The sequence below is a fragment of the Bombus huntii genome, chromosome 11, assembly GCF_024542735.1.
Source record: "Bombus huntii isolate Logan2020A chromosome 11, iyBomHunt1.1, whole genome shotgun sequence".
NCBI classification, from domain to species: domain Eukaryota; kingdom Metazoa; phylum Arthropoda; class Insecta; order Hymenoptera; family Apidae; genus Bombus; species Bombus huntii.
The window spans coordinates 6,741,253-6,766,548 of record NC_066248.1 but is presented as its reverse complement, the minus strand read 5'-3'; the positions used below and the strand labels follow the sequence as shown (position 1 = coordinate 6,766,548).

Sequence of the window (25,296 nt, the reverse complement as noted above, 5' to 3'; positions counted from 1 at the left end):
CTCCGTTTTGGCCTTGATCTTCAAGTAGTCGATCAATTTCCAATTTTAATAAATCTATTTCCAAAGTAGAAATTTAATTTTTTCAGCGTCGTCGGTTATTTCGTCGAAAGCAACGTTGTCTGATTCTTCAATAATTTTTTACACTTCGCGAGATACGCTGGATTCTTTGTTTATTCAAACATCTTCATCTCGGTCGAGTGTACTTTTGCTTCTACTCCGCTGCATGGAATTGTAACACTAAATAAACGGACGTGAAACCAATGGAAATCTCTAACGTTCAAGATTTCCTTTCTTACGTAAAGATACTTCGTTCCAAATCTATTTTGAAATGTCAGAAACCAATGGATATAGACCAATGGCAACCGTAGCAGCCTACATCGGAAACGTTTTATTTTCTCTTGGCATTGTCCACGATTTGTTAACCGTACAACGTTACCACTTCATCCAGTTGTCAACCGGATTACGTTATTAGCCGTGTATCGTGTCGCACGACGCGATACCGTTCGTTCGAAGCTGTACGGAAAGGCGGGGGCGGTGGACGGTCGATTTTCATTGCCGATATATGCTCGAGCATTCCCACGTCTCGTCAAGGCATTACCTGGAAACAATCGTGCTTTCTCGGTGGTCGAAGCGTCTCGTCGCTGTAAATTTGATCTTCCGCCCGACTGTTTTGTGAATCCGATACCGGCACGGATCCTTTGCGCGAGTACTCGTAGAATACAAAATGCCTCTTTTTCGTTGTCGCCCGTGACGACGATTTCTTCTCCTCCACCGAAACAGGTTGTACCGAAGGGTTGAACGAAATCGATGCCAGATCGACAGCGTTCTGTTGGGCGGTTCGATAATTGGGCAATTTCGGTTTTTCGCTAAGGATGGAATTGAGATTGGGAGAAAAGACTTTCGTTAGCGTGGATCGGACGAGTTTGTTATTAATGTGTCGAGCGAATTAGACGAGTTATTTTCTTGAACATTGAAATATCGCCGGAATTTAGATAATCATGAAAGAGGAAACCTATAACGTTGATACGTGCGCTTCAAGTGCGATTGTTGACAGTGGATTTATAGCCGCGTTTTTGTACGAATTCTGTAGAATAGGATGTCTCTCATTACTGTCGAAACTTGTTTTAAATCTTCTTTTAATCCTGATCCGAGATATTAATCCGTGGCAATAAGAATCGCAATCAGCGATCAGGACGAAAAATTCAAATGCAAGTTTGTGTCCGATGTCGTTCTCGCGTGTGGCACGGCCATAAATCTTGGCAAACGGAGGGAAATACGCAAGTTATTAAGCGCGACAGGCGAATGCCGATGATGATCTTATAATTACTCGGATTACAAAAACATAACGAAGACAAATCGACGAGTCGATTCCTTTGAAGTTATGCTTTCCCTCGAATCATCACGCTTGTAACCCAACAACTTGTTTCCACAATCTTATCTTCAATATGTTTTAAAAGCAGAGCAATCCTCGTTAACACGAGCTTACCTATAAATAATATATTCTCGCCTTTCGATGAGATTTAACGTAATTCAGGAAATCATTTGGACGCGCGAAAGTGATTTTGGTTCTCGTTGATCGCGCCCACTGTTCGTTCGACAATCGAAGACGATCGAGAAAGTCAAATAGCATCGCTGCTATAGACAGTGGGCAAGCTCTCGGGTCATTCGAATCTCGTGGGAACTGGTCGTGATTAGTCCACGTCAATAGCAATGCTAGTTATGCTAATTGCGCGAAAGCACTTGGGCCTGCTACCAGCATCGTGCTCTGCAGCAGATAAGCTAGGTACGAAGGTAGTACCTTTGGCTATCGATTTATCGGGCTCACTCCCTCGGAGAGGTTTCAGATCGGCCGCTCTCGATCATTGAAGCGCGATAACTTCGACCGTGGAGCGCGTGAATTTCGTTTCGGATTATAAGGCGATTCAGAAACGGGTATTTTCAACGTATCCTGTATTTCCATTCAAATGTTTGAATATTAGATTTGAATATTTGTATTTTAATTAGTAAGGAATTTTTAATCTCCTCTGATCTAAAAGGAAAAAAAAAAAAAGAAAAATTCGTTCATTTTCACACACTCGGCGGAACAGTAAAATCGAACAAGATCTAACGCGGAACTCGTCTCGCGATACGCATTCAGCGTAGCAGAAGTTCTAATTACACAGTCGGGTAATTCTAAATTCAGGGAATTAACATCTAGGCAGCCGTTGTTTCATTACATCGAGCCAAAGGGAAGCTCATTTTGCAAAATTGATTGTAGCATGCATTAACGAGCATGTTCGTTTCTGTTTCAGGCGGCGGGACCACCGGTGCAACTGGAACCAGTGGATCTGTCCGTGAAAACTCCTGTGGTGTTGCAGGTGCCTCGGTATAGTCCAGCGGCTATAATTACCGCCGCGGCTAGAAGAATCCCTTCACCTTCGACGACGCCTACACCGCCGCCGCTCTCCATATCTACGGGTGAGTCGACGAATTTTCACAATGCATGCATACACCTATTCAACGCTAAAGAGATTCTTCGTTAGCGTCAATTCAGAGTGAAAAATGCAAATATCGCAAGCGACAAATTTCTTTATGCGCATACCTTTAATTCTTTCGCCGCGATAAGCCAACGAACGTCAATTCGATATTTGTCGGATCGTTTAAAATACCTGATACGTTGTTAACATAGTTTTCTAATACAAGGGGGTCGATAAGCATAGTTAACGCTTGGCATAGTCCGCATTGGGCCGGGGCATTCGAGTGGCGCGTTTAAAATTCCAGCGCTCGCAACACCGTAGAACTACACATTATGAACCAAAGGCGAAGGAAAGCAACACTATCGGCTATCGCCTGTCTCTATGCGCGCGTGTGCACAGGTGCACGATCCTGCATACACCTATAATAGTATCATGGAACAGTCGTGGCTGGAAAGTGGCTGCGCTCTCGCTTATGGATAAAACCGCGGAGATCTCCGGCGATTGCGCTTGCTTTATGGGTTAATTATGGACGATTTTTTCTACATACCGCTTGCGGACGAGCCCACAAACCCTAGCCATTCTATAGAAGATCGATTTGCTCAGCAAACCGCGTTTTACGAACGAGTCAAGGCTATACAAGCGATAGCTCGCGTCCTTGCGAACGCAACCGATTAACCGAGCTGCATTGCTACTAGGATAAGTGTGTTTGCATCGTTAGTGATACAACTCGACTAGGTATAGAGAATTTCATATGTTTGGACTTCATTGAATATTGTGATAAATACAAGAGTATGAAAATACTTTTACGCTGTGCGAAAGATTAATTCCAGCTAATTATTGAAAGTGACAGGATTTAGATCTTTCGCTTCTACGATTATTAAAAGCGTGCAGGTGCTTTTGACTCGACGAGTGAATCTTTTTACAAATTTCATTACGTCTCATGTAAATGTCAAATAGAGAGCAGATGGTAACGCTGTAAAAAAGAAGAGCATTTGGAGAATGTGTGGAGCAGATTGTAGTACTCCTTGCGCTTAACGCGGTCGTAGAACGCGTGGAATTACCTTGTTCCGATAGCCCGTGCCCCGAAACGGTACGACGCAAAAAAAGGACTGGTTCCCGAAACGATCCTATGAGACGTTAATGGCCACCGGAGAACTAGCAGTTACTTAGGCAGCGGTAAAAAGTTGTTACGTTTGCTCGCGTAAAATAGCCACGCGATGTAGCGCGTTTAAACCATTTGGGACCGCGAAATAGTTCGGCCGGGGGCACGGGCCACGCCTCTTCTTTATTAAGTGTATCACCAGCTACGAGAGAAAAAAGCGTCGCAAGAAGGGTATAAAGGAAAAGAAGAGACAAGCGTGCAACGACGCAGCGCTCCAGTCTGCTTCTGGCTAGCATTTGGACCCGCATTCACTTCCATTTCTGGATTAATGACCACGCACACCTGCACAAAGCGGAGTCCGAATGCGATTGGGGTCGCAACCCGTAGTCCTTGCCCCGGGGCATCGTTGTCCTATAGTCACCGTGTTCGTCGTCTCGAAACGCCGCGAGAATACTTCTCTGCTCGAGGAGCACCCGTTCGCTGACTGCCGATTGGCAATTTGTCCGAGCCGTGCCGCGGGTCTCGTGGGCATACATGTTTGTAACGTTCAATGGGGCACCATATGCGACTCTTCTCCGAGATAAATCTGTTGGAAATTATGATGGAGGGGAGGGGGGTTAGTATTGGCAGATCGATGTTTAGAAGAAAGAAAGCGTTTTGAGAAAATTCAGTAACGATTCGTGAATCCTATTTACGATTGGTACATCTTATCGTACTTACGTGTAGTCATTTTGCTATACGATTTATTTTCTATGGTAGTTTTCTCTGGTAGCTTCAGGCTGATTCATCGAACAGATTCATACTGGTTTTGTGGATGAAAACGTGAATGGTTAATACACTTGCCGATACGTTGCGTTCGGCATTCGGTTTCGATGATGTCGAACGAAAAATTATAATAATCGAAAATCTCAGCGATCTTGAAACCTGAAGCAAGGATTTGTAAGCAAGTAGAAGCATTCGAGTCCTTAGGAAGGCACCCTCGGTTTCCTTACAGTTGATCGGTTTGCGGCCGCAGCTGCCAGCGATATAATACAAGCAGATATTGAGCATAGGCTTCGAATGTCGAGCCTCCCCTTTCCAGGTTCGACTCGAGGCCGTGTATAACGGCTCGCGTCCGTTTCCTCGCGCGTCCATAAATCGCCGCTTGGTGGCTATCGGAAAATTCCGATCGTGCGTGGATACCATATACGCGAGCAGAGCTGGCCGACCTGTTGTGGCACTCGCTGCACATTCAACAGCGGCTCGATTTCTGCGTTCAGGATGTCCGAAGGTCTGTTTACGCAACGAAAAATAAAACACCTTGAGAATCGGCCGAGCTCATCCTCGTCGATCGAACGACGTTTTGACATCTTAGCCGGCCAAGGATTTCGTAATTTAACGATCGAAATGCAAGGATGAGTCATCGGTGTGAGAATAGTTTGTTTCCTCGCGTGGTTCAAAATCTTTGCAAGGTACCGCACACTTTCGAGTAGTCGGTTAAATGCCACTGTCGTTATTTTATTCTTGGGATGGTTCGTGGTTTATAAAGAATTGGTTGACACGTGAAGACAAAGCAGAGTAGAATGTTGTTTCTGAAAAATTGATAATTTGGCACGACACAATGTCTGTCGCATCTTCTTAAATTGTACAGTTAACGTCGTTTATTATTCCACGTACATTGATGAGTAATATAACTCGGGGCACTGTAATTCGTCTTAAACACCAGTCTAAACGTACCTTTCGTCACGCCAAGTCGAAACCACGGGAATTTTTGAAGCATAATGAACGACCAGTGATCATCGCAAATTTCGAAACACCGGAACGAATCCCATCAAGAAAGCACTTCACCTGGTAGAATGATATTACGGCATACCTCGTGAACATAGTGCGAGGCCGATTAAAAATGGCAATTAATGTCCCCTACGTTCAACTATATGCACCGTGATAAATCACACGGCCGAACGTTTCGTAAAACGACGACGGTCGAAATTGTCGAAATTCGTAGACTCGAGAAGGCGTTTCACACACTCGGTTGAAACGTTGGATTTCTACGAACGTTACCTTCGATCCTACGGCTAAATCGTAGTGCAAAAACGAGCAATTAAGGACGTACGAATACTCAAAGCAGGCATTTACCGTGTTCCTTTTCTGTGTTTCGTTGGTCGGACCCATTAACCGTCGAGAGACTTTCTAGCGTATTAGCCGGCACGATCTCGTAAAAGTTGACGAGCACATTAGCGTGGTACTGTGGCGTTGTTGCGGCCTCGTGGTCGTGGTCGCGGCTTTCATCGAGCTCCCCTTTCGACTCCCTTTTCGAAACGTTGCCCGTTATAAAGGAAACTTGTCACGCGTCACGAGGGATACGAGCACGAGCGTCCCACGGATCTAGAAGTGACGTCAGTCAGGCTGTTTGCGTACGCGAACGTCCACGGGGCGTGCAGCGATTCGGTAAAAGGGCCCCGCTGTGCGAAAGTGATTCGCCGCTGTGGTAATACTCCTCGCATATAGATACCATCCGAGTGAAATTAGAAATTTGCCGAAGGTCGTTCTTTCGTTTGTATTCCGCGCCGATCGAAATTAATATGGGCCTCGGTTCGCGGGGACGCGACTACACGGGCGGTCAACCAAAGCGAGCGCGTCGATGTTTCTCGACTTTATTTGAAAATTGCAATAGCGAAAGTAATATGTTTCTATGTTCTCCGGTAAAAGATAGAAAACGGAAATATTTCGCGAAAGAAGTTGCGTTTCGGCGTTAATAAATTTTTAAATGCGGATTAAATATTGTTACAACGAAGCATCGTGAGTACGTACAAAGATTACAGTTGTATTAAAAATCTAAATTCTATCTAAATACGAATAAGAATCTTACGAACTTTATTTCGCTGATATTATAGACACTTGGACGAAGCTCGCGCCACAGCGTTAAATTATCTCCACGTACAGTGGTGGCGCGGAGAAGATCGGAATTCCGTGGCAATTAATATTATTAGCGTAATTGCGAGGCGTAGCCGCGCGAGATAGACACCTTTATTGTCTATTCCAGCGCATAATTAAAGAAAGTTGTTGGAAGAGACGCGTCGACTTTTCATTGAAAATTATCACGTGGATTTTGCTCGCCTCGAAAGCACAGATACATATCTGATGAAACTTTCCCGGTGAAAGTCACGGATGATTCGCCATTCCAGTTTTTCGTACTCTCGTCTACGTTTCCTTCGATCTACCGTAGTTCTGTATTTTTCTCCGGTTTTAACGGAGAGAAGATGACGGATAGCGTCCCGTTTTGTTGGGAGTCGGTTCGAGCCGACGCTCCCAGAGTTTGATTGTCTTTGATTAATTACTCATGCTGTTTCTCGGCCGGCGGAAGCCGACGGGTAGCAATCTAGATAATGCGTAACCGTATTAACGGTTCAGCGTAATCTTCTTATATTTAAAGAGAAAACGCCTGGAACCAACGACGCTATGTAGTTCTTTGGTTAGAATATCGCGTCGTGACGACTCGATTTTTTCCAATATATTTCTTCTCGCATATTTTTCCATCGTCAGACGTAGAAGGCAATTTTTGTGCTTTTATTCTTTTTCCTTCCGTAGACGAAGAGTCAACGAACCTAATGTCCAACCATCGTACGTGAAGATGTCTCACAGAATAAGGAAAACCGTTGCGAAAAATTCCTGGGAAAAGCGCAGTGATTTAATAAAATTCTGAAATTGCATGAAAGTAAAATATATGTCAATTTTCCTTGAATTTCACTCGATACTATCGAGTAGCTGTAAAATCTCAAGCTTATTATTCCGTATGTGAAATAATTATCAATGGAATAACATAGTCGTCAATCTTCTTATGAGCGTTCACAACAGCAGGTTAAAGCGATAACGGAATCCCGACGACATTTGCAACGGATCAGAAGTGAAATAAAAAGAGAGACAAGCACGTGCAGTGTGCACAGTAGCAGCGTGACACCGACACTGTGTGTTGCTCCAGCAAATAGCGGCTTGTTATCATAGCTCTTCCTTATCGCGAACAGTGCGGCCGCCGCGCCGGTGGCATGTTCCGACTATCGAGATAAATCCTTGGCGAATGGTAAAACGATAATCGGTGACTGAGTATAACCGATTGGATGATAAAAGCATGTTGCGGCATGCCGGTCGGATTTGTAGACGTCACGGATAATCAGTTTGTCTGAACGCGGCCTTTAAAGCGGCGCAATTTGTCATCATCAACCAGGCTGGATGGTGGTAACCGAATTAGAAGCTCGGAGAAATAAATTTTAAACGAGAGTTTCCTTTACACACCTCGAAGGTGTAGCTTAATGCTTAGGCATTTCTCATCGTATGCAAATGGTCGTGAAGATCCTTCGGTTGGATAGAAGTTTTGCGGAGAAAGGCAGGGAAAGGAAATTTGCAAACGTCTATAAATTGTTAGTTACATAATGTTAAACGCGATCCTAATGAAATTATAAACGAGGGATAATGAATTTAGAGATTATCTCTAGCGAAAATATCTTTGAGCTTTCGTTGAACGTAATAAATTGTTCTTTAGCGAAACGCAAAGTATCGTTAAAGTATCGTTTACGTAATTAAATATTTTGATATAACTTTTCAAGTTCATTTCAACGTTTCACTGAAACTATTAATTTACTCGCGACATAAAACCTAATGGTCATAATATCCTGCGCTACTTCGGATTGATGCAACAACTATAAACTTCGTCCTCCACTTTTCATCGTTTCTTTATTTTTATCCTTATCGCTTCTTATTGCTTCTAAAAACTACTAACAAAGATATAAAGAAGATATTCGAATTTTCACATACATAGATAGATTAGAACTAGGACCAGTCTCTGTCAATTCTCTCTTTCGTCGTCGGTCTCATCATCGGCTTCATTTTTAAAGCTAAGAATTTTCAAAAAAAGCGCAAATGCGAAAGTGCGCCAATTCGATAGCGTCGCGGTTTTATTAGCCGCAATTAAGGTGACGTTTATGGGTTCTTATCAGAGACATAGAGCACAGTGCGGACATGTTCCGTCGATCGAGATAAGTCCTCGCGTTGAATGGCAAAGCGATCATCGAAAGAGAGAGAGAGAGAGAGAGAGAGAGAAAAAGGGAGAGCCGCCGGTAAGACGAGTAGCAATAGGCGGTGGTCATATCGCGCTCGGAGCATTTCACGATACGATCTTAGATTCTTCATGGGAGTAGACGCGTAGATGCGAGTGCACACAGCCGGTCGACTCAGTGTTCTACGAACATACAACGATTATCGCCACTCTCTCTTTCTCTCTCTTTCTCTCTCTCGCTCTTTCCTCATCATCCCCTCTTTCTTCGTCTTTCGCTCACCGATACTTAGAATCAGACCCAAGTGATTATGCAATGTACAGAATCGACCGGATCCCTCGCACTTCGACACTGGCGGCAGATAAGGCTGATAAAAGCTACCTTCTCTTCCTCTTTCAGCGTTGCCTGCCTCTTGTTCACCGGAATGGTTCTTGCGTCGTGGCTCTTCGATCACCTTCTATTCGATTCGCTGTTAATTAGCGTAACGTAGGGTGGTTGGGATTTTTTGTAATTACCGTTGGCGTAGCGTTCTCGCGTGATGCGAAATGCATGCATAGGCATTTACTACGGAGATTGATCGATGGATTTTATATGCTAGAATTTATGGTTGATCCGAGTGCAACGAATTACGCCTGGCTTAATGACTATCGTTTCATTGAAATAACGAAACGTTTAATTTGACCACGATTTACAATAATACCAGCCATCGGAAATCATTTAGTGGCAATAACTGGTGTTGTTACCGAACCAGACACCTGTTGTCTTTTTTCTTTTTTCCCTCGATAACATCACGTTCGCCTTGACTTACCTTTAAACGAAGCCTGCATTCTTCTTCCGATCAAACGCAAGATACACGTACATCGTCGTACAATTAATTGCTTTTATATTCCTTCCCATTCAATAACGAACATATCGTGATAAATATTTTATGAGTCCTTACAAGCCTGCGAACTCTTTGTCGATTTATTAACACGCTGGAAAAATACTTAATTGATCGAAATAATTTCCAAGGCGATAGAAATTGTATTCCAAGGTATCCATAAACATGGGTCGAAAGGAAATTAAAAAGAAACTATGGAGGAGACGCGAGAAGCGGAAGAGAGTTAGAAGGCGTGGAGCCTCGACGAAGATCGTAAGAGCGGGGAAGGTGGGATTTTGGTCGAAAGAAGAGAAGCTTCTTAGCGAGGGCAAAGCGTGAGGCGAATCTTTAAGTCGTTTTACGCTTTTACATAACGCCAACGTTCCGTTGCGCCACGTTTTCGTCCTCGTCACGGTGTAAACGGTCGGTACCGTTCCTCCTTCGTGTCCGACCTCCTCTTCCTCCACCTCCTCCTTTTCCTCTGCCTCCTCTTACCTTGCCTTTGCTAACTCTTTTCGAGAGCCTAAACCCGCTTGCTTGTGTAAGCTACGCTACGCTGATGGAAACGCGTCTCCTCCTAAGAGGAATCTTCACGACTTTCTACATCGTGAAGTCCATTTCTTCCTTCGTTTCTCCTTTTTCTTCTTCGCGAAGTTATTATCCTGGATGACGGAAAGGTAGAGAAGTGCAATGTACACAATGTACCTGTACGCTTCTTAGATTCTCATTTTCTGGTGACGGATAGTCGCGATTTATCCGAACCTTGAGGGATGGAAGGTACGAAGGGCAGGGAATGTCGGAGTTCTTCGTAATTTCAAAGCTTTCATATCGGAACGTCGTTTCACGTAAAAGAAAACGGACTGATTTTTATCCAAATTAATAAGCGAGTAATATCGTCTGTCTTTTCACGCGAAGACATCGTACGAATGACGCGACAGATGATAAAACTTGAAGAACTTCATTAGCAGCTACCCGACGCAACAGCCAGAGATCCGTTGGTCTCATTCCCATGGTTCATCGGCAATTACAGAGACCGCTTTCAAAAATCCACGTCCATTCGATAAAGACACGCTTTAGACCCGCGAAGAATAGAATACGATTAATGTTTCTTTGACGGTGAACCGTTCACCTTCCATCAAGCGCCGCTTATCCGTCGAAAGCGTGGACGGTAAGAGCAAACGGTAGCGGCACACTTTCAAATGAATTAAATATAATCGACTGGTCGGAAGTTGGGTTAAATTGGCCAGTCGAATAGAGAGGTTAACGGGCGGTCGAGGATGTAACATGGACGAAGTAGGATCGTCGAAATCCTTGACGTGCCTCCGGGTCTAGAAAGGCAGCTCTTCTCCCGATTGATTAGCAGAGAGGAATCGAAAGTCCACCATGCTTTGGTGGACTAACTTGCACATTCGCACGTTGCCTACGCGTCCGCAATGACGAAAAGAGGAGGAGGATGAGCCGAAAATCGTCTCGAGAGAAGGAGAGTTGTCCATCCTCGGGCAACCCGGAACCATTCATCATATTCTTTTTTTCCGGGCCGCTACGCTGGTACAATAGCGCGGTGGTTCCCTTGACATTATGTCCTCTTGTATCGTGTACTCGTCTCGAGTCGCCTCTGCTCGCCTCTATTAGAGGAGCGATAGTCGGCTGACATTTCAAAGATCGAACACCAGTCACCAAGATCGTTGATCTTTCAAGACTAGATCAGGTGTACATCGCCTTTATTCGCGCGTCGTGATGCCGCGATGGCGGCTTAATGGTCGCAAAGAGATGGCCTTGCATCTTCGTCGCTATCGATTCCTAGCTTTTTATCGGAATTGGTAAAATAATCATAGCCTTTGTTATCGCAACTATCTTTCTTTTCTCTGCAATGTGTCTGCGTACCTTCGGGTCTGCGTAAATCATTCTCTTTGCAATCGTTACGATCTACAATGATCTTTAAATGGAAACGAAGCAGCATCTTACAATTTGCAAAGTCGTTTAACCATCTTGGAAAATTTTTTAACGAAAGAAAATTTTACACGATTTAATTGCACGTTCTTCCTCTCGCGAAACTCCGTCAGCTTGATCGTATAAACGAAAAAGCTCGGCAGGTATCGTTGTTGAAACGCGATGCAGGAATTATCGTCGATGTCTAATCTCTTTTCTCGAATCCGTCAAGCTTGCACGATATGATCGATATCCGACGTCATGCACGCACGTTACCGGTAATTAAGCACATATACTAATCGGCTGCTTTAAGGTATGTACAATCCGTCTAAGTGGGGTGTTCCTCACCGACATGGCGGGGGCGTGAGAAGTGCCTTAGCCCTGTGACCTTCGTGGCCTCCAGGGTACCCCGGTACTACTCCTCCGTAGGTACTCGACGTAGCCACGTCGTGCACCGAGAGGGGGGACGGGAGAGCCGTTCAAAGAGCAAGAGGAAGAGAGAGAGAGAGAGAGAGAGACGACAGGTCGAACTCTACGCGCGATCTTCCCCGTTCGAACCGTACAGTCCGATGAAATTTTGACACGTTCGACGTTTCGCTCGATCTTCGACCTCCTGGTTCGAGAGTCAATCGGTAATGGTTCGCCCGTGGGAATGGCTTATTGATTTATTTTGTTTTTGGCGGGCTAGCGAGGTCTGGACTGCTGGGCAAAAATTGATAGACGGCCTACGAAATGGGGGCAACGGAGAAATTTTTTCCAATTCGATCGGAGCACCTTGAGACGTCGAAGAGAGGATATGGCTGATCCGATTTGAAATTAAGATTCGACCTGTCTGGAAGATTTTAATATATCGTTGGGCTTTGTGTCTGGGAATGTAGAAATCAGAAAGGTTGTTGCAATAAGCTTGTGAACTGTACATGCTCGTGTCGTGACTGTCTCGATTTAGATATTGCCGTAAACGTAACGACGTTATTAAGTCTATCTAATCTGAATACTTAATCTTGTATAAATTAGAGGAATATTGTAACAGGTACTTGAGTTGAAAAATTACAGTTTCGAATGATTTTAACTTGCAAGCTTTATCCTCCAACGTGAAATCGTTACAACTAGTTACCAAAAAAAAAGAAAAAAAAAAAGAAAAGTACCATTCAACATAACGTGACGGGGGTCGCACGTGAAACGCACAATTTTCTTCCAAAGCTTAAAATGCCACTCGTTTTACTCTTTCGACCGTCGTTACCTTGTTAATCATGCCCGGCTGCGACCTGAATACGATCTTCCCTTGGTCGTTGGTCTCGCGAGGGATCATCGGATCTAGCAGGGTAGTCGAAACGGACACGGACAATCAAAGAGACCTTTCCCTGCTCCCTACTCCCTGGCTGTCCTTTCCCTCCGTTTCTCATCCAGTCCGTGGATCCTCTCTCGCATCTTCCATCCGTCTCTCCTGTTGGTCCGGCCGTGGACTTTCCGGACTTTCAGGCTCGACCCCAGGGCCCCGCGAGATGCGGTAGGAGAGTTAACCTTTCAGGAATGACTATTTCATGGCCACTTCCTGGGTTCAACGCTCCTGCGATTTCTATGCAGGTAGGGTAAAGGTATACACACGAATGCAAACACACAGGGAGTGAAAGAGACAGACGGAGAAAGAGAGAAACGGAGAGGGATCTCAACACGATCTCATGATTCCGTATATACGTGTACGCGCAAACCCTGAAACCTGACGTTCTGGAGAACCGTTCCCTTGTACCCGGGGCCTTATGTTCTGCGTGTACGCTGTGTAGAGTATCGCGGTGTAACCAGACGTAGAGGGGGCCAGAACCCAAGGGATCTAACGCATTCAGGCCTGTGTGCGCTTGCATAATATTAGACCTTATGCAACCTGCCCTTCCCACACTTATCACTGCCTTCCTCCTTCTTCAATCGCCTCTTCTTCCTTCTTCTCCCCCTTATCCTCTTCTTCTTCTTGTTCTCCTTTGTCCTTCCTTCTCGCTCGAAGGTGCTCTAGCCACATGGCTGGAAGGGAGAGGTGGAAAGTAGTGGTGTTCGCGATGAATCCCCACCCTGGGACGAGAGGGCCCGTGAGGCCTGGACGGTGCCTGATCACAGTGCCCTTGGCGTTGCGCTAAGCCTCAGGGTGGGGTGGCTCTTCAGCGAAGAAGAAGCGGGACTCGAGACGCGAAGAGCGCCTCTAACCAGCCACGGGAAGAAGACGAACTTCGAGTTAGAACGAGACGACACACTGAATCTACTCGTGCAGAGGAAGGAAGAGGAGAAAAACGGATAGAAGGAAGAAGCGCGCAGAGTCGTCTCGTGGTGCTCGTGGGACCGCGGATTCAGGGTGGTGGACGGGACGGGGGGTTGGTGGAGGGCCCCCTCGACTAAGTCAGCGGGGGTCAGAACGGAGATGCTCCGCGGTCGTGTCGGGCGGGGCTGCCCGCTCACGACTTGAACTATCGCACGCCCCCACTAGCACCAGCATCCACCTTCCAGCCTCGGCCTCGGACCGTTTTCTCGTCTGGACGCTACGTCCCGGCCGTCTACCTACTCCGTTGCCGGCGCTTAATTCGATAAATAATGCTGCCGGCTCAAGGTTAGGCGCGCTAGATCCTTGTCAATTTGTATCGCGCGCGGCCGCGCGGCCTCTCTTCCTTTCTTCTTCCTCTCTTCAAACGTTAGTTTCAGTTGGCCTATCGCTCTGCCGTTCTTCTCTCGATCGGGACAACCTGGGTCAGGAATTTCCGTGAGTTTATGTTTCAGTTACGTTTGATTGGTAGCCTTGTCGTGGGTCGTGGGTCGGGCCACGGTATCACTGCGACGACGGGAGTCAATCGGGCTACGTTTCTTCAGAAGTTCGTCGATGCTTCTTTTTGTTCTTCGTTCTTGAACGTCTTTCAAGCTCCGATCTGCAATCTCGGATGATTCGCAATTTTTTGGATGCCAAGGCGAATCAAGGGTTGCTTTGTTCTTCCTTGTCGCTCGTTGCGCAAGGAACGTATCCGCGTGGAGAAGTATCAATGGCCTCGAAATCGTTCTAATATATTTACTAGAAACCATATCCGAACGAATTACACCGTGTTCTAAAGCAGTTTTTTCCCGCCATAACGGGAAAAGGATCAACCGCGATTCTCCACACGTTTGATCCGAGCTCTCTGGCGAATCTCTAACGCGCACCTCCGGTTAACCGGCGTGAAGCGTCGCAGATGAAACGGCGTATTCTAATTCAATCTCGCGCGAGAGGGTTCGCGAGGTGGTTTTCGCGACCGTTAGCCGATGATTCGGGCGGCTAGGATGTTGGACAAGCGTGTGAGATCATAATCAAGGCGCAGCGTGTCCGACGCCGAGGCGTTAAACCGGCGTGTAATGACGTTGCGTATGTGATCGCGTCGATTCACCGGGGCGAAATGCGTCGACACGTTGCATTATAGTGTCGACGAACGAAGAAGGACCTCGCGCGTGGATGATCGACGTGTATATTCGCAGGATCCGTCGAAAGGAAGAAAAGAGGCGAGCCCACGGATGGTTGGTCTCGCGCCGCGCGCTGCATCGTAAATTGCCTATCGTAATAAACGTATTATCGCGCCGCATTGCCGCGTAGGACGTGGCAGACAGGCTAAACGGGTCCGTTTTGTATTCGCTGGCACCTGCTCGTGCGGCGTGCGCGCATTAAGCCGGATAAAGCCGCGGAAAATTGGCGACCGCGCTCTTCCACCTTGCCTCAGCTGCCTCGCTTCTTCGCCTCTTCGTCTTTCCTCGACGACGACGCGTGCTCGGTCGCCAGTCTGTCACGGCCTTGAAAAATGAGCGCGTGAGGTGAGGAAGATCGGCGGCTGTTTCCCAAAGTGTAATTTACCAAGGGATGGTAATGATGTCACGATCGAAACGTTTCTCTGTAGTTGTTGCGTTATTATTTAACACGTTTACGGTTTGCTATAAGATATATTCGATGAGATCAGGACAAGATAAGATCGACGAGAGACGAGATGCGTGTTGACTGTGTAATAACATCGAGTAGTAGTAGCGGACCTTGCTACCTTTCGCGTTTTTATCGTAATTGCGAGGGTGCTGTGCCGAAACAGCGACGACTACGGGAGTAATTTTGGTATCGACGTTTGATCTTTCAGTGCGGTGAATTACGCTTCGATCGAACGAGTTTCAATTTTGTTATTAATTTACGGGGCAATATTAATGGGCTGTATATATTCCTTAGCATTTTGAGACTATAAGGGCTCGTTAGTGGAAGGTATATGTATTCTTCCCGCACCTGCATATTTCGCAATTTCAAGTTTTATGCTGCGTTGTTGTTGGAGCGAGGAGAAACACCAGTTAAATGACGTACACTGTGAAAAATAATTAAGGAGTAAATCTTACATTCCTGTAACTTAATACAGACTCGGAGCTAGCTAGCCCTACTTTGTATCAATTTAATCGCATAAAAAGTTCAAAAAGCAAGGGACGTATACCCGCAGTTGCGACAGAGTGGCAGTTCTCGCATATTTCTCGGCCGATCGATGATCCACGTTAAACTCAACCATATTTTACCGTAACCAAAAACCATTTCCATCGAATCGAGCATTAATCATTTTTTATCGGTGCTCGTGAGGTACGCGTGTCTGAAACGTGTGCAGGTTACGTGGCAGATCGAGTACCAAGCCCGTAATTATTTTCATCGTACGAAACTGGTGCATCTTGATGCGCCGGAGATTCCCGTGGCCCCGGAGGCAGCGACGCTTGACCCAGTAGCTGGCCGATGGCAAGCGAGAGCTCGCAAGTGGATAACTGCCATGGAGATCGCTCAAACCTTACAAGTCGACGTCCTGCGCCTGGCTAGAGAGTGCAACCGTGCTCGACCTCCGTTCGGGACCGATCCTTCTTCGTTTCGACCTCTTCTTACATCGGTATCATTACGGCTCGGGTTCGTGGACTCGTGTAGGAATGCTTTCTCAGCATCCCTCTCGGCTGTTCGTTCGCGTATCGACGTTGCACCTGAATCCCGCACACCTGTGTGTTGGACGAGATTAGTCGTCGATTTCAGCTCGATCGAGTACGATTTCTAGGGGTCGCGCACTTCATCTGCGATCCCATTCGACAGAATGTTTGGAATGCATCTTGCGATCGGTGATCGAGATATAAACGTGGCAAGATACGTACCGTGAGAAGGACTGACCGTGTGTTTCTGCGCTTGATCGATAGTAGGCTTCTCGTAGCGATATTACGAATCTAGATATCTTGGGGATAATGTTTAATTGATAATTCCAGCCTTTCGTATTACTGAACATCGATAAGTAACGCCTGTAGACGCTCCTAGAGCTCTTCTTTAAGCTATCTTCTGTCGCTGGATATCCTACCTCGGATAGAATTTATCTACGAACGTAAAGTCCGTCATTAACTCATTTCGACATCTGCACGAAACTCCTGACATGGCCGATGATTTGCAATTCACCGACTGCACGGAGTTTCTCATGAGCGGGGCACGATAAAGGAGCTTCGTCCCGAGCGTGGCGAAGAGGTCCAGCATCGCGTATGCTGATCGCGTCGCGTAATGTTAATCATCGGTCGATCGTTAACTTATATTGTGCTTGCAGCCTCAGAGAGGCCAGGGAGAAAAAGAAAGTACCTTGTGGTTGTACCGTGAAGATCTTATCCGTCGTGTGTCCCTGCAGGCGTACGTCCATAATTCTACCGGTGGCAGTCGCGTATTATGCGGGAATAAATGTCGACGCGCGTACGTAGAAATCTGGCAAGCGACCCGACTACCGTTGCCTTCGCAATGAGACGAGAAGAAGCAACAGAAGAAATGGAAAGAAAAAGAAGGAAGACGGGTAAAAGAAAAAAAGAGACAATAAGGGAAAAAGAAAGGAAAGGCGAGCGTGAAAGGGTACCGGATAAAAAATATCGATCGTAAATCAACCGGTGAAGAATTTAACGAAAGACGCGTGAAAAAAAGTCGATTAACCGGCGAACGGCTGAAAGATCGCATGAAATATGGACACCGACGACCGCAAGCTCTCGGACCACCTTCTCCGCGTCGCTGTATTTTCGAGCACGCTCGACCATAATTATTAGTAACTTGTGTCCACCGTTCTGAGCAATTGCCCGTTTATTTGCATATAGAGTGACGTTTTTATAAACGTTTTGCAATATCGTAACATTTTTCATCGGTGACTGGTCTGGATTAAGAAACAGGCTAATGGCACCGGGCAAACCCATAAATTTCATTCACCGACCGGTAGAAAACAAATATTCCGTACGAAAATCTTATGTCACATTCTCCGTTCGGATAATAATAAGGTAAGAAAAAAGAATGATAAATCAAGAATTCGAAATTTGTTTACTATTACCAGTGGCAAAGGTGGACAATTTTTACGACGTACCTGTTGATCATCGTTAAAGGTCTAACTGTTCCCCGGACAGAAAGAGGATTAAAAGGAAATTTAAATCGCTGGCCAAAGGATAACCTTGGTAAATTAATCTACGCGATGTAACGATATCAGACACGTTCTTGCAAGCTGACCAACGTTATCAACATAAATCTCAATCAGCCGTGGTCGATTCGCGGGTCTCGATCGACTCTCCGCCATCGGAATCACGGCGTGCCTTTAACGACATGTCAGAATCTATATTTATCATACTTAGAACGTATGATCGGTGCCAATGCCGCGTTAACAAAACCATCCGTTCGCTATAGTCATTAGCGTAAATCAGTAGCAGCCCAACGGGAAGCGTAAAAATCCGGCATAAATAATAAATTACTTGATTAAAATGACCGTCGTTCTCGCCCCTCGATGATACAGTATTCGTCTCACGTTTGATGTATGTATACTCGAATAAGTATTAAATTAGCGACAGTTAGCGACGAGAGTCGGTTGATTAACCGGCCACAAAAATAAATTAATTTGCGCGGCGAACCATCGGTGTTTATGGTACCGTCGCGTAAATCGTGGCAAAAAGAGCGAACATCGTGCGCGCCGTGTTTCCAAGGTAATCAAATCTGTCGGGATCTTCATTCGTTTTCCCTTACACACGCTACGGTTCCTTCTTTGCTTTCTTGCTGATCCTCGAAGTCTTCCTCGTAGGAGGAAGAATTATTCGAAACGGTATAGTCTTAAATTTCTAATATTTACATTCACAAAAATGTTAGTCGAAGGCGTACGCTCGAATCTTAATCGTACACGCGTGAAAAATGTTAATCGAAGGGATAGCGGAAATTGTTTTCTAGGATTCTTAATAAGGGAAACGTGTGCATAGAAAAAGAGACGGGAAGAATGTCGTTGTAAATCAGTTAGAAAATCATAAATCGACAAATTTCTACATCCATAAAACGCGAACAAGCTTCTCAAACGACATTACGGTCTTTTGACGTAGAAGCTGAAAGACTTTGTCGAAAATTTTAAAGAGAAGTTGCATCATGGTCGTCGTAGATTTTACGATCTCTGTTGAGCCTCGACGTTAATGCAAATACTTGCTGCTCGAAAGGGAATTCATATAGTACCGTTGCAAAGTATACGCGTATGACATTATGCTATGCCTAAATAATATATATCATTTAACAAATGCAATGTTTCAGACGATTATTGAAACGGTGGAGAGTAAAAGGAACATTAAGTAGCCTCTTCGAGTTTGTCGTGTTTCCCGCAAAAAATATCATTGGGAACATAGGGTAGATTTCACAAAGAACTTAGCCGCTTGAAAAGACGTAGAGAAGGTCAGTTCCTGTTGCCTGTATTAATTATTAACCGTTGTTATATTTGTTCGTGTAACTAAGTATGTCTTGCTCGGACTCGAGGTAAAACAACCATAGTGACGATGATATCGTAATAACTTTGGATCGAACGGTTCGTCCCAATCTACATTGTGGACACGCAGTCTCGTCTAACTTCTTGCAAATACCGGGCAATTTACAAAGTAGCCTTATTTCGCGCAATCATCATTCCGCAGCCGATTTCCTCGACCCTTTCCATCGAACGCGCTATACTTTCTAGCGCGTTTGCAGACAGAGTAAAACGTCGCTTTTCTCCCCGATGGCTATTATCCCCAATCGATGTCGGTGGCCTAATCATTTCCACATGCATCATTTAACAGCGGCGTACGTTCGCAACGGTAGGTCGATCTCGTCTAACGGAGCCTCGCTTGTGATTACGAATTCTCTTTAAAAGATCGATATCGCTCCGCTCCGATTGTCGCGATTGCAGCCGTGCTTTAATTGCGCGCCCGGGAAGCTTATCCTGTCTGCCACAGAGCCGGCGAACCATATCATTTTCCCGAGAATCGCGGAAATCGCTCGGACAAACGGAAGGATTCTCTTAAAATTAAAACCTGTGGAGGTTCAACGAACCGTGCAACAGCATTGCGGAGTAAAGCGACGCAAATTCAATTACATCGACTTATCGCCACGTTCCTCGTAATTACGATATCGCGATGAACTAGCCACTTTCATTGGCAACCGTATTTAATTCGAAACATACGACGAGTCAGTATCATACGTATATTACATAATACATTAGACTGTGGTTGCGTGTTCTCACCAATGAAACGTCCAAAGATAAAAATGCATACCCTCGCAAGATTCTACGTAAGCGCATATTTGATTACCTTGACGGATTGAATTCGTATAATTGTACAATCTATAACTATGATTCCATCGACACCTACGTTATGCCTAAAGCTGATCGGCTAACGAAACAGCAACCCCTAATACGCTTTTTCCCGAGCTCAGGAGGTTTAACGAGGCACGTAGCGACGGAACATGGTCTTCAGCGGAGCGGAGAGCGAAATATAATATATGATTTACGACCGCCTTCCGCGTATTGACTGGATCGTTCTTCGGTGGGCCCTGGAACACGAGCGGCTGGAAGATAGGGGCAGGTAGGGAAGAAGAGGGCCAGCACAGGGTCAAGTCTGCCCCGCGCCACCGGTTTTGCATATTCGCCACTGCACCTAACCCGGTGGCGGATATACATCATGCATCCACGGCGGTGCTGGCGGGTCGTGGTGCAAGTGCAACGGTGCCTGCACATAAACGGCAGCCCCGTATCCCCGCACGGACCCACACGGACGCTCGAAACGCCATCCTCTGCGCCAACTTGCTGGCAGCCGACCAGTGGCCGGTCGTACGGGTGGGTGGATGCACGTATACATGGCTCTTCGCGATTCTACGGATGCTCGTTTCTTATATTCGTTCCTCGTTGTCTTTTCCCCCGCCGATCCGTACCGAAGACGCTCACGATCCGGCGATACCTCAAGCGAATTTGCATCCGTGGAATTCGTGGCGTGGGCCGTGCGCCTGCTGTCCTCCCCCAAGCTCCCCACCCAGCCCCCTGTCGTGCAGCTTCCAGGCCAACCCTCCACTTCGCTATACGACGGGGAGGCCTGTTTTCCACCGGCGGAATCGACACGAATTCTACGTGGCTTCGCCAACACCGAACGGTATCCAAGTAGCAGGATATACGCCAACAATCTAACTTCACGAGCCACGATCCTCTTCTGCATTCGCGGATACTGTGGAGTTGTGGCTAGGAAGCAGCAGGCTTGCACAGCTGATATTTTGTGATGAGGAGAAAGTAAGTTGTGCATACGTAGAGGCAGAAATATTTCGGTGATGCCATTGCACCAGAATTTCGAAGTAGGCAATTATCTGGTAAAGTGGAGAGATTTGTATCTGTTGAAACATCTCGTGACGCACGCATCGATTGCTAGGTTTCTGCATCAGGATCGGATTCTACTTACCAGCTACATTTGTGTATTAATTTCTATGTGGACGCAAGCCACGTCTGATATCGATACGAGTCTGCACATGTTGTAACCTGTACAATGAAACTTAGCAGTCGATGGATACACCTCTTAGTTAGAATCGAAACAAGCTGTTTGTATTCTCGACGAACCTTCTTACTCTGAGTTTTACACTCTGCACTGCTGTCATGCGTGGACGTATTTTCTCCTAAAAAAAAGTATCTAATTTTTCTCAAGGTATCCTGTAAAGTGACTCTGACGATTTACGGATCAGCAAATCAGAAATTCAGATGTGATACAGATTGAATAATTCGAAGAATAGGAACGATGAAAATGCAAAAACGCCAGAATCGATATACCTGCTGATAACAGAGGATGTGACGAGGAAAACACGCGAGAACGTCGGTAAAATGGCAACGCAACAGCATTCTGCTGTCTCTTATCTCCAGTTTTCTCAAACTTGTCTCGCGGATGGCCGAGCTAGACGGACATCTTCCTCGACGACATTAGCATTATTCAGACACGAGGATTCCAGCGTCGCAGAGGATATATATCCTTCGATCTCTGGCGGCATGAAGCGAGCCGGACGGCACGGCCGAACCGGAACTGGCCTAGCGAATCGCCGCTGCATTCAATTGCATCAAAGTTAATGCCACATCACCGGACGCGATGCAAACGCTTCTACGACGCGTTTACAAATGGAACACCTTATAAAGCGACGCGTTATCGTACGTGCGATCTTATCGTCGACGATGATCCGAGGCCGTTTGGGAAGTCGCGCGCAGAGAAATGGGAAACACGCGTTTCTTCGATGCAACGATGCGTCGATGTCAAACTTCAGATGGATATCTGTCCGTTGAAGTTGTGAAACTCTCCGACAGGAAATCGTGCCATTGTATAGATTTACATTCTATGTGAATAAAAGGATGATTTTTCTGTTTCTTCGCGAGAAGGTCTGTTTCGAAGGTTCGCCGAGTACTTAATCAGCAATTAAATCTATCTCGAGTAGAATTTTCTGTGAAGTTTGAAATTTAGCATCGCATATTTTAGAGAAAAGATGTATAATTCGTGAGCGAAGTAAAAACTGTTCATTCATCTATATTAAATGTTTGTAATGTTCGCTTTAAAGCGTAAGAAAAGAGGAAAGCGAAAGCTTGAACCTTCTTTCCACGCTATAAAACGTACATAGAAGTACCAATATAAAATTCAAGGATCTTTTCTGTGATACTCTGCAGGACTTTTTTTCGACAACGTAATGTCGGCTCGTTGTTCGACACGGGCAGCGGCGCACGCCCAGTAAGGTACTACTAAAACGAAACGCTTGTATTCGGGTGAGAATAGCACGGACTTCCTGTTACGTCTCGTATCTTATCGGTCGGTGATCGCAGATATGGTGTGCCTTCTCGACTGCTCGAGAAGGTTACAGAACTAATAGACCACCTTCTTCGTGCGCGACCCTCGTGGCGTGGCCACGTACCACGGCCTCTTAACGCCTCCTGTGGCCATCTACATACGGCCACGATCCTGAGTTTCCCATAGATGTTCCCTCCTACCACTCTGCCGTCAGGATCACGGACCCCTCGTTACTAGCCGGTTGTGTATCCTTCCTATTCCACCTTATCGCCTCTCAGCCGAACGATTAACACTACATCGTGGTCTGCAATGGGATTCTGGCGAGGCCGATGCACACTTTTCGTTGATGTTGATCAAAGAATTATCCACCTAGTATCATCGACGTTTCTTCGATTTGTGACTGAGGAACGGAGTAACGCGCACACGTGCAAGCGGCGCTTCTATCAATAATTATCGAGAAATATCAATCGAGCGTATGTATAAGGCGTGCGACGAAATACACGCAGACGCCTGAGGGGTGGGAAATCGATAATCGCGTCGAGTCAGCGAATCGGGTCGTGTGTTTGAACTAAGGACGATTTAAGTTTCATCGAGGTAGGCTCGAAACGGCCGGCTAATTCTTGCAAATTAATCGTTTCCTCTTCCGTCGGGCGCAGCTGTGGCGCTGTTCGCGACACAAAGCGTTAGGAACGCGTCGATACTTAGGCGCGCGGCTAATGGCAAATCAGAATAATGACTCGCGAATAACCTTTATCGGCACCGTGACGAATTTGCAATTACGTCACGATAGTTATTATTACGTGGACCTCGTGATTACTGCCGCGATGTACTCTGTTTATGGGGTGCGTGCACTTCCCACGACACTGAGAACGACGAAAGAACGTGTCTATGCGCGCCGAGTGTATTTATATACGTGCGAGTTCGTTTCACGATCAGGAGATTTTTCGGAGTTTCAACCAGTCGATTTATAGATCTGGGTCACGGAGCTTCTAGTTTGATTAATTTTTGTCAAAAACGTGTATGTAAATGAATCCTGTTAAAAGCGTCGAGGGCATAAATTAATTAAAAGTAACTTTGATAATTGAAAACTCCGAAATGTGAAGTTTAATTTTACCGATGAGTATGGAAAAGTATGGATTTTCGATAATATTCGTTTCATTGGGACTAATTGATACCGTAGGATTGAAGATAATGTGATTGAAGAAATTCCAGAAAAGTTTTTCTCATCGTCCACCCGGTAATATTATTATCTCGAAGGAAATTAGTCGTATCCCTAAACTGGCACACACACAAACTTAATTCACCGTATTCTTCTTTTCGAGCTTTGATTACCCCGTGCACATAATGTGTTCATAAAACTGATGAATCCAAGAAGCGCTATGAAACGAAGCTAATCTCACCTAGATATAAACCAGGAATTAATAAGCCAAACGTCGTAAACTAACGAACGAAATTCGTTAATTTTACATCTCGCCCGCCGTGTGCTTTGCATTAAATCAACCGGTATAATATTCACGGAATATTCGATATTAATCGCGAAGGAACTCACGAGTCATCCCCGTTGCGAAGCCACGGTACACGCATTATAGAGGCGATTGCTCCGACCCGCGAGGCAAGTCCCTCGAATTAGCGCGAACGTTCTCTCTGCCTCTCTTTCCCTCTCCCTTATGGGGATCATTACGCTTTATCACGTCGTGGATCATGTGATTTATAAGTTCACCGGCGGTGTAACAATTCCGCTCCCGTTGTTATTGAGCAATCGTGACTAATGAACTAGTCAGGATGCGACGATCAAGTAGCAGGATGCGGCGTCATTAAGCCTAAAGTCGTCTTCGAACGTGGAAGAAAAAGATATCGCGTTGCTCGACGCGACTTATTATCACTTAATTGACATTAATACATTCCACCTCGCGCCCTGGAACGAGCCTCCTAACAATAGGGATCGTGGATGCAACGTGATTTCGTCGATCGAGCGTTCGAGATAGGCTTCCGTTTAAAAAGTTTGCAGAACGAAGAAGCTCCGGCAAGAAATCTGCTAACCGAGCAGAAGCGTTTTCCTCGCGGTGTGTACGCGTTGCAAGATGCTGGTAAGAACAGACAGATTTACCGACCAACACTAATTTCGAGGCGGACACTAATTTTCAACGGGGAAAAATCGCAGAAGGACGGCAAAAAACCGCGAATACGTCGTTCTGGACTTTGGCGAGCGAGTAATTTATTACGAAGCGTAAAAGTGGAAACATAGAAAGTGGGAATCACGTGTGCCAAGGAGGGAGAAGAAGGTGGCACCTTCGCCGGTTAGATTGGTATGTGACGTGGCTCATTGGGAAGTACTTTCGTTAAAGTTGCTGGTAAATTAATGTACACGAAGAAGCGTAGAAGATAAGGTAATGATAGTTCAGTTTCTCTATAGATTAGTTGATATTTAAATCATCCATAAAGTGCTTTAACCCGTTGTAACCAGAATTTTGTTCGATTCGGAGAGAAAGATTACCGGTTAATTACCGTCTGATTATATAATAGTTAATTGCGCTACGTGGATATTTAATTTCCAATTTACGTGACATTTTACAGCATTAAGAAATCATTATTAATTTAATTCCTTCTTCTATCGATAATTTAATGCGCTGGAAATGTTGGTATAAAGAACCTGTATCATAGGAATATTTATTAGAAGAAGAGATGTTTTTGTTGTAAATTATAATTTTAGTTATAATTCGTACTTTCCCTTTCAACATATTTCCAAGAGCATATTCTGGAACGCTGTAATATTAATTTACACTTGTGCAGAACGCGATGTCGTTCCCTTTTCTTCGTCCCTTTATCCTATGTCGATTGTTAAAA

At 45.5% G+C, this 25,296-nt stretch overlaps 1 protein-coding gene across 4 annotated transcripts in view; it reads left to right on the top strand.

Annotated features, from left to right (window-relative positions):
• The window catches only part of LOC126870844 (Krueppel-like factor 6), a 291,599-nt gene that overhangs the window by 112,319 nt on the left and 153,984 nt on the right, over window positions 1-25,296 (top strand). For all 4 annotated transcript variants that reach the window (XM_050628918.1, XM_050628919.1, XM_050628915.1 and 1 more), the window contains one exon: window positions 2,292-2,457. In XM_050628918.1, coding sequence (XP_050484875.1) covers window positions 2,292-2,457 — 166 coding nt within the window. The remainder of the gene's footprint in view (window positions 1-2,291; window positions 2,458-25,296) is intronic.